Below are 16,542 nucleotides of genomic sequence, written 5' to 3' on the forward strand. Positions count from 1 at the left end.
GTAAAGCTGCACTTTTTTTTTTTAAAGCTGCAGCACCCATGAAGAGGCAGGTAGAGACCCACATTTCTCTGCTGGACACACGTTGGTCCTCAGTGCTGCAGATGGGCAGTGACTGCTCTCCAGGTGCCCAGGATTTGCCTTGCACCGAGGGGGCTGGCGCCCACCTCCCTCCCAGCGCACCCGATGAGCCTGAGCACCGGCACCAATCGGCTCTGTTGTAAGATCCATCTTGAACTAGTCACCCTCATCGTTTTCCTGGAGACTGAGGGGGCTAACACAGAGAGAAATTATATAAGGCCAATCTTGCAGGGCCCAGGCTGACCAGTTTTGTATTAAGCCACCGTATGTGTGCAGCACGTGAGTGGCTCTTTAAAGAAAGCCTCTTACTTCCCCTCCCTCCCCCTCTTCAAAGGCTTATTTCTTTTGTCGCGTGTCATGGGGACTGGCAGCAGGTTCAGAAAGTCTGAGCTCCCAGCTCAAGGTCATCGGGATTGTTTAACTATAATCTCCTTTTCTGTACTTATACTTTCCTACAACTTGCTAGTCTGTTTTTCCAAAATTAAACTATCGCGCAAAAGAGTAAATTGGGCTTTACGTGCTGGCCCAGGATGGGGACAAGCCAGCAGCAGGCTGGGCTGTTGGTTGGGGGGTGTGTGTGTGTCTGTGTGAAACTGCTCGGGATGCAGAGCAATGTGGGCAGCGTGGAGCCAGGGTTGCCGTGGCTGCTCGTGGCCACACGTTGGGCTGCAGGGCACAGACCTGAGGAAGTGAAACCAGGCAGCTCGGGGTGATCGAGTTCAAGCCCTCCCTAGTGGTTGTGTACTGCAGATGAGTAAGGGAAAGGAAAAAAAAAAATGCCCCGACACTTCAGAGAAGATCAATAGATTGGAATGTTTTGGTTTTTGAAAATTGATTTTATTTTTTTTCTGTACAACTAGGAAGGCTTGAAAACTAAAGTGAAAGGTGGAGATTCCTTGTTGCAGGGGGTTGATCTTTAAAAAAGAAAAGCACTAAATGCTGTCAGCCTTGCAAGAATGGGCAATCCTGGAGTTTAACCATGAAGTGGGACAAAAATGGCAAGTTCTCTGTGCCAATAAATGTCAGTGGTGCTCCTCTGGGAGGGAGAGAAGGGCCTGTGAGGCTCTGAACCCCGCTGTGCAGGACCATGGCCGTTCCGTGAATATTGCAGCCACCCCTGCCCACCACCCTCCTGCATCTGTAGTGCTTGTGATAACAATTTTGTGCTTGTGAGTCGTCCCTTGGGTGGGAGTGCTGTGCTCGGAAAGGCAGGAGCGAAGCCGAGATGCCATTCCACATAGCTCTTACAGCAGGGCATGGGAATTCCCCGGTTAAGCCTTGTCGATACTTGCACAACCAGGAGAGCTAATTTGGGGTGAGTTAAAAATAGCCAGCTCCTTGCATCGATACGACTTGAAGTTCACTTTCAATAAGCACTCAGTTTTTTCAGTATGAAGGCCTAATGGGCCAGTCCTTACTCCGCTGAGGACCCACTGCATGGGTGTAAGGCTCTTGTCACAGGTGCTGTAGCACGGGCCCCAGGTAACTGCTGTACTTTGCCCTTCTTGTGGAAGGAGAGCAGAAAAACCTGACTGCATCACGGCTACTTGAGTGGACTCAGGCTTGCAGAAGAGACTTCCTTCTTTCTTCTAGGCTCCATGTATTTAAAGCATATAGAGCGGTGCTGAGGAAGTCGGATCCCCGGGGGCCGGCCAGCCCACCTGGCCCTGTTCTCCTCTGCTCGTGCTGGCTGTTGAAGCCTGGGCTTCAACGTGGAACTGGCTATGAAGGAAGTGCTCTGCTTTCCTGGGGAAATTGTAGTCTCTTTCACTTTACTGATTGACCTGTAATAGCTGTAATAAGTTACTGGTTACTTCTGTGCCGTGCAAAGGCTGGGGAAGTGCAGTGATGCTGGGTAACGTGACTTGGTAGTTTATGCTGGGATCTGGCACGGCACTGTTACTTAAAACAGTGGCTGGGTAATCTAGGTTGTTTTCTTAGCAGGGAGTGGTGGCAGTGAGGAAATGTTTCAAGATAACACAGGAATGGCATTGCTGTAGTCCCCTGTAAAAGACTCTGTAAAAGCATGAAGGGGGCTAAAGCTTTTTTTTGTAAGAGACACTGGCTTTCTCTTATGCTTGGTGGAAGCATTAACTTCTTTGCTTTAGAGCGCAGGGTCTCATGGTGGTGCAGAAAGCTTTCTCCCTGCTGTGCTTGTGCCATGGCTGCCTGCCCCCGTAACTCTCCCTTTCAGAGCAGCGTGTGGCTGGTGCCCTGCATGGCAGAACTGGCCTTGTGATGCAGCTGAACAAAGATGCCTCTGTGCACTGCTCATCTGCCTGCAGGGGGCTGGAATTCAGAGGGTGCTGGGGAAATCACAGAGTCAGACTGGGTTTAATGCTGTTGTCATTAGCCCAGTTGGCATGGGGCATTTTGGGAACAAACCTGTGCTGGCTTCCTGCTGGAATCTTTGAGTTGTGGATTTTAGGGTAATTAGTTCAAACCTAAGATGTTTAACATTGAGATGCCTAAAGTAGGGCAGGTAACCTTTATCTTAGTTGCTTTATAATATGGTGTGATTAGCTAAGTGCTCTCAGTACAATGATTTGAGCATTTTGGAGTGTTTGAGACCAGTTACCTGTATTAAAGCAATGAAAGCAGTTTTGATTCATCGCTTAATTTTAGGAACCAGACTAACTTCTATCTTTAGCCTGGATTAGGAAAGATGTGATCTTAAAAGGACATTTAGTAACACTCACTCAAATCTGATTTGTAGTTTTTTAGTGTTTGAAGGGTTGGTGGGTGGGTCAAGCTTTTTGTTGTCAAACAGATACACTTAAGTTTCCTGTTTAAATAAAAGTTGAAATATTATGTATCATGATTCCAGGAGTTGAAATGAAACTTTTGGGAAAGAGGCCAAATATTGTGAAATTTGTGATCTCATTGTGAGAGTAGGCAGCAGTGAGGTTTGTTTAGGCAAAACGTTCAGGGAAATTCCTGGGTATCTGCACTGAGTATCCTGGTTTTGTTTATTAACCACAGTTGCTGCAGACTTACACTGGAAACATTTGATGGAGGAGAGAGGCAATACAGCTCAGTTTTGTAAGGAAACGTCAGATGATTTCATGCTTTCTAGCGTCCTGCATCTTTTGTGTCTGCCTGATTTAAACCTTGTTATTTTGGGGCATTAGCATATTAAGGGGCACAATGAGCTCTTCACAAATATTGTTCTAAGCAAGGTATTGGTAAGGCTGGTCCTTCAGTGAAGGAAAAATTACTCAAGGAAGAGGTCACTATCTCTTTGTAGTTTTGTTATGCCATTTTCCACACTTTGCACTTTTTATTTCCTCACCAGAAAGCTAAATACCTTTCTCTGAATTTTTTTTTTCCTGCTTTGTTTTTTGATGAAAAAGATGAACTTCAGTTGGTAGCTTTTCAAAAATACTGAGTGAAAACTTTCCACAAGGAGAGGAAAGAATATTTCAATCAACTGTAATCCTAACTTCAATATTGGAGACAGACAATAACATCCTAATGATGCAGAGCACACTCAGGCACACGCCTGGTCTCTTGTGGTGTAGAGAGAAGAGAGTAGCTTTAGAGCGCTGCTGCTGCGTGATCATTACTGACCCAGAGGTCCTTAAGAGAAATGCACTACCAAATGACTAAATCATGGGTCAGACCTGGTAGTGAGACAATGGCACTACATCAGAAAACCAAATGACAGTCTTATTTATATATGTATATTAAAAAAATGTGCATTGATTTTTTTTTTTTAATTTCCCCCCCCCCCCGCAGAGAATACCGGAGGAACTAACCTTAGATGCCTTACTCGAAATGAATGAGTCAAAGGTGAAAGAAACAATGAAGAGATGTGGTGCCAGAGATGAAGAGTGCTCCAGACTCAATGGGGCGCTGAGCTGCTTAAGGAAGGTGACTGAATCAGGTACAGACTGCCTTTTCTGTTCTGTGGCATTAGGTTCTCAGCAACCCAGATCACATCCTGCTTCCTTTTATGTAAGACAATCTGCAGAAACCTTTGGGTCTTTGGGTATATGCTGTAACCAGTTTCAGGTTGTGGTTCTTGGATGTGCAAGAAATTGCAGTGATCAAACACATCCAGAGCTATGGAAGGGATTTGGTTTTGATATCATGTTCAGCTATTGAAATAAAGGTATGTGGAAGTACCCTCTCCAACTCAAGAGAAACTATATGATTATTCCCTTTGTGTTCAGAGTTGAGTTAGATGCTCCAGTTGTCTTCCATCATTCAGTATCCTTGACCTAATGATTGCAAACAGATTTCTTGTGGGTAGTCCCCTCCCCAAATACTGCCAGCTCAGAGAGAAGGTGCAATTCTGTTTAGTGTGATGTTGCTCAGAAACCTGAGTATTTTTCAGCTCAATGCTTTGCAAAAGCAGAACATTCCTCTGACAGCCCGTTATCACCGCATAGCTTGCAGTCTGCCAGTTGATTCACTTCTCTTTAAAACCCTTGCTTCCTGCTGTTTTTCTGCTGGAGTTGATAGAATCATTAGCCAAATACCAGTAGCAGATGTAAGAGCTAGAAAGAACCTTGATTTACATTGAAATTAAGTATAGAAGGGTACTGTGTAATTAGGAATGTGTGTTCAGTGTGCAAGTTGATCTGACCAAGTTATTTAAGAACAGACAAACACAACACTTCCAGATTGCTGTTTCACTGTCTTCTCCTGTCACCTGCCGCAGGCTGCTTTCAAAGCACTGTGAATTTGGTTGGTATGAGAGCGTTTCTCACAGCATACTGGTACCAGTGTGCATCAGATCTTTCTTTGTAACAGTTATCAGTCTGTCACTGAAAGGTGCTGTTTCCTGTTGGTATTATGACAGTTCATACCATTCGCAAATCATAAAGATTAGTTAATGGAAAAGCCAACAAACAGCTCAGTTCCATATTTCCTTTTTTCTAATCTTTCCTATCATGCATTGTCAAATATTTCCCATCCATACTGTGACAAAAACAGCCATTGTTCAGAAGGCATGGCATCCACTCACGGAAATGGCATCTAGCCCAAATTTTAGTGTAGTTGTATTAATGTTCCTCTCTTTTCATTTAAAAAAAAAAAAAAAGGTGTGTTTTGAGAGAGAGTTTTTTTGTTTTAGTCCCAGGTATATGATCTTTTTTTTCAAACACTGAGCAGTGTTTGAAACATCAGGGCTTGAAGTTTTGACTTCTTGCCTTGATTTAAGTCATTAAGGACATACATAAAATTAAATCAGAGAGTTATCCTGCTGAGTTCTGCCCTGGGATTATCCCAATAATCTATGCCTTCGTGCTTTGCCACCTGCAGGCCTCTGTGCTTGTTTTTGCCATTTATACCTAGAATTGGTCTGCGAGTTGTACTGGACTAGTCTGAACTACAAAGACGAGCATTGCAGAAGGCAGTGCTGAGCTCCACCAGCGATCCGGCAGGTTGTGGTGGTTCCTTTTTGTCCAGCTGTCTGTCCCTGGTGAAGCTCTAGCTAATAGTCAGGACAAACACACCAATTCTGTGCTGAGTGCTGCTGCTGCCTGTAACTGAACAGCAGCGCCTCGGTATTCCAGCTGGCAGGTAAGTTCTGCCAGTGGTTACACGCCAGAGAGAGAGTTGGCCAAATGAGTGTTAGGAACATCTCAATACCTTTTATTCCAATCTAACAGCTTTTCAGTGTTATTTGGCATTTGGCAGTTCTGTTATCTAACAGAAAATGATTTCCTCTCTTTACCAGAAGCCAATCTGAAAGATGTCAGGGTGCTAGGTTGGATGTACAGATTTGTGTAAGCAGGTTGGTACCAAATCCAAATAGGTTTGCAGGGGGATGCGGGTGTCTGTTTCACGCAGATATGCGTATCCCATGTTCTTCAGTGGTGTCCCAATCTGTTAAAACTCAGCCCATCTTACAACATAAGACCTCCTTTAAGCTTTGAGATACAGTTAGGAAAAAAGGACAGTTACTGCCATTCTCAGAAAGACAACTTCAGCTGATGTCTTAGATGGATCTTAAGAGAAGGAATTGTTTGGCTAGATGCAAAACAGGAGGAAACAGCAGCTTGTAGTTTAAATACATTTACCAGCTTTAAATTTTTTTTTTTCCAAATCTAACATTACTGTGCTTGCTGCACAGGTGGGGAGTTAAAAGATGATGTGCTGATGAATCTTCCTGAGGCACGCCGAGAGCACAGCGCTACCAACACGACCGAGTCCCCTGGCTCCTCTGCACCCGCACGGACTCACGCTGCACTGAACCTTCCCAAGGGCAATAGCCAGCAGGCACGGTCTGTGTCAGTGTCTACAATCACATCTTCAGATTCTGTCTCCTCCAGTCATGGACCTTCTATCTATGCAGATAACCTCCTGGACCCTTTTGCCTTCCCTGCACACAGTGGAAGGTTAACACCAAGGACTCCTCATAGCATCACCATCACTCCCCCAACCACTCCTCAAGCGAAGAGGCGGCATAAGTTGAAGCCACCACGGACTCCTCCTCCCCCTTGCCGGAAGGTTTTTCAGCTGCTACCTAACTTTCCAGCCCTCACAAGGAGCAAGTCCCATGAATCACAGTTGGGAAATAGGATAGATGATGTTCCCCCAATAAAGTAAGTGTGATACTTCCTTCCCCACAGGCATTGGAGGGCTGTATTCATCCCAAAGGGCATTCGGGGCTGCAGTTGTGATGCTGTGTAAAAGATCTGGTGTCCAGTTACCTGACTGTGGTTTCACCATGGTCTTACAATCTGTATCAGTGGGATATTCTAAGATAACCACAAAACCATCTTTTTGACTGTACTTTATTTGAAATTTCACCTGCTGGGGAGGTTGGGATGACTGCTGTTATTAAAGAGCCCCACCAAATTTTCTTAAATATCTAACAGCTAATTCCACATCCTGTAATTCTTTTTTGACCTTAAATGTTCCTCACAGTTCTGGTGGCTAGTGTCCTTTTATGTTTGATCTTAAGATGTGTTTTAGCTGCTAGTGTGAGCTTCAAAACATCTGTCTATATGACAACTATACCTCCACAAAAAGACAAATGGTCTTAGACTATACATTAGTATTTTTTGGACTGATACAGGCTTTGAGATGCACTTTGTTGGGGGGAAGGTGGGATGAAAGGTATTTATCTAATTGAATTTAACTAATAGTTGAAACCGGGAAACAAATGTGCCTTCCAGAAACGCTGGCTATCTCTAAACATTGCAGAAACTTAGGTCAGCATCCAAATTCTCTAGCTGGCAGTGGACCACTATAACTTAAATAACACTGACCTCCTGGAAGAGTTCAGAGAGCCTGTTGTACTCAGGACCTCCTTGCCAAAAATACATTTTTAGATAAGGGAAACTAGCGTAGCTCAGAATTGAGCTGAGATTTTGGATGGACTTTTGATGCTGTAGTACTGGACTGCCGGCTCACTGACACGAAGGAAATCATTGTAAATGTGGGGCCTAGTAAGCAGTATGGTGTTCTTTCACATTTTGAGTGCATATGAAGTGTACACTAAAATGTGCAAATTGCCAGGCCTCTAAACGTAGCAAGTAAGTGGTTTCCATTTAAGAATGGGTGAAAAATGTGACCTTGAACTGAAAAGACCTGTGGCCAACACACTGCTTTGTACTGAAAGTCAGTTGTAAGAACCTGTTTCTGCTGTGATACAGGTCCTATTGATAAGCATGATAGGAGGTGCAAAATCCGGCACGTTCTTCATTCAGACCCTGCCCTGTGGAGCCTTCCAGCTGTCTCAGTTGTACAGTCCCATTCACACGTCACAGCTGCAAGCCAAAATTCAGGTGCACTCTTGTATGCTCTGTTCCCAGGCTGCAGCTGGGGCTCTGCCTAGCAAAGCCTAGGATTTGTAGGCAGGCAGATATTGGCTATGGAGTGACTTCAAGAAATTGTGCAAAACCAGAGTTGTTTGTAAATCCGATGTCAAAGGCTGCAGGAAAGTGTTTCTGCTCTAGCAAAGTGTGTATCCTGTCACGTGAATATAGATGTCTTAAAAAACAAATTTCTTTTCTGTTCTCTAGGTTCGGTAAGAGATTTTTACAGGGTTGTCTTCATTTCATTGACTGGGAGAGAAGAACCTGTCCTTGCCAACTACCTGCAGTGTGATCATCTCTGTGCAGCCTTTGGAGGTCCTCACGAGGGCCTTGTATCCCTGAGTTTCTGTTAACTTTAACAGGAGCTTGGCCAGATGAAGAACTGCAGGATGCTTACAGGGTCTTTGTAACTGGTACTTCTTCAGATATCAAAAGCAAGGAAGGGGAATACTGATGTTTAGAGGGTTAAAGCAAGGGGTTTGTGTGCAATTGCTTGTCTGTGACTTCAGAACAGATACTGGTGTCCCTTGGTACTAGAAATAACTTCACATCTAACCATTTGTCTTTAGATAGTGTCTTTGGATATCCACTGCCAAGTACCTCTGTATTGAAATTAGACACTTGCATGCAACTTTTTGAGAAACTCTCCAACAAGTTGCTAAACGCAGAATACTTCCTCTGATGTTGATGAGTCTATTCACATATTTAAGGGTTTACAGGACTAGGACTTGTGCTTTTATCCAGTAATGTATCAATGCCATTTGGTGTTTTATCTCTCCTGATGAGACTGCGTGCATCTCATTTGCTGATCCTGATGAGACAGCGTGCATTTATCTAATGGTCTTTAAAACAAAAATCCCAGGAATTACTTTGAGAAATGAAAAAGTATAAAGAGAAAATTCTAAAATGGAGATGTAAGCAGACGTCTGAGCATTTCTCTGTGGAGACTGATGGAATTTATGCAATAAATAAAAAAAAAAGGGCATAAGAAACAATTCAAACAGAAATTAGGACTTTTGGTGCTTCTGCAACATAGTCATATTGTCTGTTTTAAAAATTACCCTGTAGGCTCTTTTAAGTCCCATTAAATTCCAAACTTTGTTACATTCCTTAGAACTCTGAAGTAAGTGTTTAGACATCTTAACTGATGTGATGATTAATGCATGATCAATTAATTGTGGTTTGGATGTTCACACTAGCTCAGCAATATTCCTTGAAAAAACAGCTAGTGATGCCAGACTTTTCTTAAGATGCAGAAGACCACAGATGCCTTAAAACGTTCACTGGAGTGATCATAAAAGAGAATTTGGTGCCATCTAGGGCCAAAGAGAGAAAGTGTCTTTTTGTAAGCCTTGACAGTGTCCAGTCTTGAAGCTGTGTTGCTGCCTGCAGATTGAGTTTTCTCCAGATTTGTAACATGGCTATAGATATATAGTTAATTCAGGAAATACGCCAGAGTCTTAATATTTGAGAGGTCTTACAAAGTTTTGTGGTATAACCACTGGAGAACTAGACTGGGATTTTGGAGTCTAGGTCTCATTTTCTGCATTTACTGGCTAGCTAAGTGGTCCGACCTAAATCATTTTATTCTTCTGGGTCACACTGGCTCTGTCTAAAAAATGGTAATAATAATTTTCAGTGTAAAAGAATACTCTGACACCGTATGAAAAGCAGGTGATAGTATTTGTGGTAAACTAATTAAAAGTAAGCTAATGTATACTTTGTTTTGAGAATGGCCTAGACCTAATCAGATGAACTTCTGTAATCCCTAAATATAAAACATAATGATTTAACAAAAGGAAGGAAGAATTATGATTCCACCACCAAATCTTACCTTAAATTGCCTCCATGTGAAACAAAATAAGAGTAGTAGCTGGTAGTTTTACCACAGAAGGCAAACCAATCTCAGCTGTACTCCTACTGGAGTCCTGGCTACTAGTTCTTATCTATGAGTGTTTACATCCAGACTTGTAGGCATGCTGGTGACTAATACGTCCCTAAAATATCCTTTTGTTCTCCATCAGAACTCTCCCAAGGATCCCCTCAAACAGTACGAAGAGATTTTGGCTTAGCTGTAACACACAGGTAAGTGATGCACGCTGTGGAAGCCACAGAGGGAAGGGGTCAGCCCAGGCCAGCTTCCTACTTATCATGTTTGTAGAAGGGAGGGCTGTTATTAGATGGGCTTGAAGTTGGGTTGGGCACCTCATTTTTCTCAAGTTCAGCCGTAACTCTGTATTTCAGATCCATCTGTTTTTAATGTCTCTGATGTGTCCAGCCCCTGAAATCTTTTTTACAAGGCCAATTGACTTGCGGTTCCACAGTGACTAGTGTAGCACTGACCTGAAAGGGGTCGGCACCTGGTGGGCAGCGCGTGCCTGTGGGCTGGACCCGCACGTGGGGTGTGCTGGCTGCTCCCTCTGAGCACCTGCTTGTTTCACAAGGCAAAGCTCGCAGTTTGAGCTGCTTTTATGGAAGGAGGCGATATTCTGTCACATGGGTGTCTTTGTATGGGGCTTCAGAGCTGCAATCTGCCTTGTCTTGCTGAGCTGCAATTTTGAGGACCTTCTGATACGTGTGTTCATGTTCACCCTATTTCCACAGGCAGGGACACCCCTGAGCACCTCTCAGCCCCGTTTCAAGAATAAAGGGCTAGCAACAGTTCAGCAGAATTGATGCCAGCCTTCTTTCAGTTACTTTTGATCAGAAAAATCAAGAAGTCTTTTACATAACACCACTTGCCCCTTTCAGAAGAGGCAAAAGGAGCGTGGCTTGTCCATAACTACCAACAAGCATAGGTTCCTTTAGATAGTAGTTAACGTAATTTTTCCCCTCTTCTCTCTGCTTAGGTTCTCTACAAAGTCTTGGTTATCTCAGATTTGCCAAGTCTGTCAGAAAAGCATGATGTTCGGGGTGAAGTGCAAGTACTGCAGGTAAGCACACAGAGATGATCTTTAACATAACAAGTATCTCAAGATATGCACTACTAACTGTGGCATCGCTTTTTATTTCAGTCAAACTGGCAATGGGATGCTTTGCATGATGTGCTTATGTCAGGAGCCTGACATGGAGGAACCAAATTTAGTTCCCTGCCACAGGATTCGTACCTGATAATGGGCAGATCTTGTAGTGGGAACTGGATGCCTAAATAACAGCAAGGCCTTGGTTTTCTCCGTCATATTCTGAAAGTCCAGAATGTTGAAATTTTAGCAGATCCCTGTCGTAGGACAGGAGTCATTGAAGATAATGATATTAGAAATAAACGAGATACTAAGATGTCTACCTACCTTTCATTAGCCTAATGGTGTACATAACAGGATTCTTCATATAAATGTATGGGCCTGCTCTGGGGCCCAGAGCTTTCCAGAACTCTCTTTGAGATTAGCATAAGTAGTACAAATTAAGGTTGGCTTCTTCTTTTGGGGAAAGAAAAGTTGCTGTTTAACATTTAATGTTTCTCTTTTAGATTAAAATGTCACAACAAATGTACTAAAGAGGCACCTGCTTGCAGAATATCCTTCCTCCCCAGTAAGTTTTCTACAGATTCTTAGCACTTCAGTGTAACCGATGGTATCGTGAGAGCAAGTCTGATTTAAAGGTTTTCTTCCCTCCCTTCTCCAATCTGATTTCAGTAACCAAAATAAGGAGAACAGAGTCTGTCCCTTCTGATATCAATAATCCAGTAGACAGACCAACAGAACCGCAGTTCGGAACTCTTCCCAAAGCACTAACTAAAAAGGTACGTGGTGACAGAAGTGAGTCTTCTGTCTGTAAGTCACAGGGGAGCTACAGTAAGGAGAGGTCACAGTAGTACCTTGCTGGTTGGAGCAAGAATAGCACCTCAATGCAAAGAGACCTTGGGATGTGATGTTTCCAGCTTGTAAAGCATTGGATGTGCACAGCTCCAGCCCCCTACTCACTTAAAGAAACTATGCCATGATTGAGGCTAGGAACAGCTTTCTTCTCTCCGTTGTTCAGTAAACATTGAGGGGAAATCTGTATTTTTGTTATTTTCTCAGTAGCAATTTTTCTTGCTTTCCAGGAGCATCCACCAGCAATAAATCATCTGGACTCCAGCAGTAATCCCTCTTCTACAACTTCTTCCACACCATCTTCTCCAGCACCTTTCCAGTCTTCCAATCCTCCTAGTGCAACACCTCCCCCAAACCCGTCTCCCATGGGCCAGAGGGATGGACGATTTAACTTCCCAGGTAAGCCCATCTCTTCCAGGAGAAAAAAACTCTGTGGAGATGAAAAAGGCATCTATGCAAGCAGAGGCTAACCACGACTTTTTAAGTAGTTTCAGGTTTCTGAATATATAGTTGTATCTTATGCAAAATTTGAAAGTATGTTCTGATACCTGATAAAAGGAAATGGTCTGTTTTTAGAAGTTTTAAAGTTGTATCGACAAGATACCTTTGCAGGAGACAAATTATTGAGGAGTGCCAGTACTTTTCTTACATGATATGGTCTTTCTGCTTTCCTTTTCTCTGAAGAGTACTAAAAAAAAAAAAAAAAAAGTGATACTCTTTTTTCTTCCCTTTTCTTATTGTATTGTAAAATGCATGCTGCCTGCTTTATGATTTAAAACCTCTGGTGACCAAATAAGTAAGCTGATTGCTAGAACAAAACATTAAAATGAGAGCTGGGATGAATTACTTCGATCACTATCTTCCAAAAGATAACCAACAACCAACACTCATTTTTAGAACATCCGACAGATGTGTATGGTGAAAGTAATTTACTCCACATACTTTACAGATTAAGGACACAAATGTGCAGTCTTTACCAAAGCTGATAGAGGCAAGACTTACATAGTGAGAACAAACCTAATTCCTTCTATCTGGAAATGAAGTCACATGCTGCTCAGTACCTGCTGCATCTAGCCTTTAATACTACTGCATGGTGCATCAAACTTTTGATCTGATCTTGCCTACTCGTAAGGAGCAGAAGCAGTGCCAGTTTAGATCAAGGATTCTACTGCAACTACTTTTGTTAGGACATATAATTCAAATTCATTGAGATTAAAAAAATAAATGCTTGCAAATGGCTCAGAGCTTCGCCTCTTTGCACGCGTCTTGGAAAAGCTGAAGCTGAAGAAATAAGAAAGGATTGAAGCACCAGCTTTTATCCAGGCCTGCCTTTAAGCATCCGTAGGTTCTCAAAGTTTGCTTCTGCCACTTCAAGTCCGAATGTATTGTTTTCCTACCAGACTGTTAGCTTATTGGTAACATAGCTTTTATTTGATAGGTATCATCTGTCTTAGTCTTTGAAAGATGCATGTGCTAAAATTCACCCCCCTCAAGCAGGCTGATTGATAATCTACTAATCAGTTAAACAATGACTTGGGACTAATTCATTGAATGCATACGGGACACGTGCTGATGATCCTCTAACTTGTTTTGTTTTGTTTTTTCCTTCCTCATAATTTTTTTTTTGCTGTTCTTTTATTAAAAAAAAGCTGCCTACTACATTCAGCATAGACAACAATTTATCTTCCCAGGTGAGTTGATTGTTTTAATTCTACTAACCAGCTTCTGCTGCCAAAAAGTAACTTTTTGGTAAAATTCTGCATGCTGCTCAAGAATGTTAATTCTGCTTTTAGGGAAAAAAAAAAAAAAAAAGTGTGCAATACAACGGAAATGTATCTCAATATATAATTCAGGCCACTCTCTCCTTGTATTTAGGTACGAAGGTACAACTGCTAATATTCAGTTGTAAAACAACAGATTTCTACTATGGGATTCTATACACAGCTGTGTTTTTTATTCCATAAAGGATAACTTTTAGGGTTATATGCTTAGTATAAATAGGTCCAAAGTTCAAGAGTGCTTGAGTTCACTTTTATGAACTGATTTTCTTGCCTGTGGGATTTAAGAATGATGCAACAATTCATATTTGGTAATTAGGTAAGTGAATGTGAAGGAGACTGGAGCTGGTAATATACAGCCATGTAAGTACAGGAAAGATTAGGATGCTTTTTAATAAGTAGATGTATAAAATCCTATGGTCAGGGGTTGAATTTATTTTCTAATTCCTAAATAAGAAGCAAATACCTGTTACTGTAATGTTAAAATTTCAGATCAATAAGAGATCATGTAAAATATGTATCATTTTTTTTTGTTTTGCCAGAAATTCCCAGTCCTGCACAAGTAGCACAGCCTTCAGAAACAGCTGCAGACACTAAGTAAGTATTGTTTCTAATTTTTTTTACTTCTGTAGTGTTTACCTGATAATCTTCAGATCTTACTCTCTTACTTCCCACAGTAAGCTTAGAAAGTTCTTCCCTGTTAAGTGGAACAGTAATTGTATTTTCCTTTGACCTACTATAGTGCTATCAAGATCTGTTTTCTATTTACTACTTCTCACTACTTACTCCACTAATGGCATATGTAGCAGCCTACTTTTCCAACTCAGGTGGACATGTAAACGTTACTGTCATTGTAACTCTGTCTTCTCTTGCTAGAGCTGAGGAACAGCCAGACGCAGATGGAGTTGAATGTGAAACAGAGGTAGGTTTTCTGGTTTGCCCTTGTGTACAGTCAGAGGTGGCACGTTGAAGTACCACATAAAATTTGTGGCTGTGGAACTGTGGGAGTAGACTAGCTGGGCCTTACCTCAGTTCCACTGTACTGCAAAGATCTCAATTGAAAACTCATGATTTCTGTAGCTAGGCTGAAACAATGAAGTACTTGTAATAAAAAACAACTTTTTTCTAGTTGGGCTAAGATGACATATTTCAAATGTCTCACTCGCTCAGTTTGGTGCAGCTGCTTGTACATTACAAGAGCTGCAGGCCTCCTGCTGGAGTTACGAGGTCTACGTACCCTGCAGACCTCAAATCTGGAAGTGCTGCACGTGTAGGTGCCTCCAGTGTTCAGGTTAGCTCATGGTAAATCCTGCAAGCACAATCCATAAGATTGTGTGATTTCTTTAGTGCCTAAGCACATGTTCCACTGGCAGTACGGACTCTGAAATGGGTTTATTTGGGGGTGGGTAAACTAATAGAGGTAGAATCAATGATTTCAGCACAAATTACTGGATTTTGTGTCAAGCTTGATGATTTTTTTGGAGCAAGTCTTACAGGAGAGTTTTAGTAATCTCAAAAACAAACAAACAAACAAAAAACAACCAACAACCAAGCAAAAACAAAAATCACACCATGACCACCAACAGCAACATAAGAAAGAAGAAAAACCACAAACTCGAAACTCAGCACCCCACATTTATTTGGAGAGAGAAGTGGTTTTGGAGGCTTCCTTTTGGAATGGTCTGTAGCATTTTTTCATTTACTGAAGGGCCATGTTCTGAGTGACACTGAGCCCCTAGATGTTGGTGCTGGTTCTAGAAGTTTAACTCAATGGGATAAAGCCTTTCGTGTCTTCACCGGCACACACTGACATACAGAAGATGTCTTTTGTAGCTTTCTGAAATGGCTTTGTCCTCTGAAGCACATCTTTGAGCCGTAGTCAAGTATGTCCATCCAGCCCACTGAAGTCCTCTCAGAACAGCCTCTGTCGCTGGCTGGTAGGCTGCTTTGTCCCTCAGCACAGGTTTCTTTTCTCTGTTTATAAACAGGTGGAAGAACCAGAGAGTAATAAATCAGAACCCGAAGATGATGAGGATGAGGTGGAAGATCTGCCAAACAGGCGGCCACGCTTACAAGGGATGATTTATCGCAAACCTAGCCAGACCAGTGTCTACCTGCAAGAATGGGACATTCCCTTTGAACAGATTGAACTAGGGGATCCTATCGGCCAAGGGCGATGGGGGAAGGTTCACAAGGGGAAATGGCATGGAGAAGTAGCCATCAGGCTGTTGGAGATAGATGGGAACAATCAGGATCATCTCAAGCTCTTTAAAAAGGAGGTGATGAACTACAGACAGACCCGGCATGAGAATGTGGTGCTTTTCATGGGAGCATGCATGAACCCTCCTCATTTAGCAATCATCACCAGGTGAGGATATAGCACCTTATCTCAGTATTACTATACATATTTACTGCCAATAGTAATAATACCAAATAAAATTCTATAATTATATAAATTATATATTTGCGTAACAAATAAAGTATTTGTGATGTTATATGTATGTATTATAGTTTAAAATAATTATATATAAAAAATCTGGAACAAGCTGTTCCTCTGTCATTTACTTCCAGATGCATCCAGTTCAGCACAATGGCAATAACACAATACTTGAGGTTAATAATACAACAGTTATCTGATCCTTTCTGTTCCTTTTAGAGACACTTGCTGATTAGGCAAGAATATTACTATTTTTCTCTCCTCTTCTGTCTTCAGTATTTTGTTGCTATTAGGATTATTTAGCCCCTCGATAACAGCTTTTGGGGATGTTCATATGAAGGCTGAATTTAAGTCAGGCCAGCAGCATGCCACTCTCGTAGCTTGGCAAGGTGGTACTTAATCATTTCTAGTTGTCAGTTCCAAAGGAAGTTTCCTGCTTAAGTGAGCAGTAGCCCCAGCAGAAGCCGGTGCTCAGGTTTTGAAAACTGGACTTCAGCTGTCAGAATAGCATAGCAAGAACTGGGCCTCTGAAGAAACACATAAGCATTTGTCGTGTATGCTTGGATGTGCTTTAACAGTGGCTCACCTGTACATGTGTACACCTGTACAGCTGTGAATCAATTGGGCCCTTAAAATTCTTTGAAATGGTATTTCCCAGCAGTTCG

At 42.2% G+C, this 16,542-nt stretch overlaps 1 protein-coding gene across 1 annotated transcript in view; it reads left to right on the forward strand.

The window, feature by feature from the left end:
* KSR1 (kinase suppressor of ras 1) overlaps positions 1 to 16,542 on the forward strand; it is a 60,927-nt gene that overhangs the window by 38,283 nt on the left and 6,102 nt on the right. Inside the window, 11 exon segments of the mRNA XM_084299517.1 lie at positions 3,817 to 3,964; positions 6,161 to 6,631; positions 6,634 to 6,636; positions 9,875 to 9,935; positions 10,700 to 10,783; positions 11,317 to 11,378; positions 11,483 to 11,589; positions 11,893 to 12,061; positions 13,983 to 14,037; positions 14,317 to 14,362; positions 15,429 to 15,808. Coding sequence (XP_084155643.1) covers positions 3,817 to 3,964; positions 6,161 to 6,631; positions 6,634 to 6,636; positions 9,875 to 9,935; positions 10,700 to 10,783; positions 11,317 to 11,378; positions 11,483 to 11,589; positions 11,893 to 12,061; positions 13,983 to 14,037; positions 14,317 to 14,362; positions 15,429 to 15,808 — 1,586 coding nt within the window.

The sequence above is a fragment of the Netta rufina genome (genome assembly GCF_964035555.1).
Source record: "Netta rufina genome assembly, chromosome: 21".
NCBI classification, from domain to species: Eukaryota; Metazoa; Chordata; class Aves; order Anseriformes; family Anatidae; genus Netta; species Netta rufina.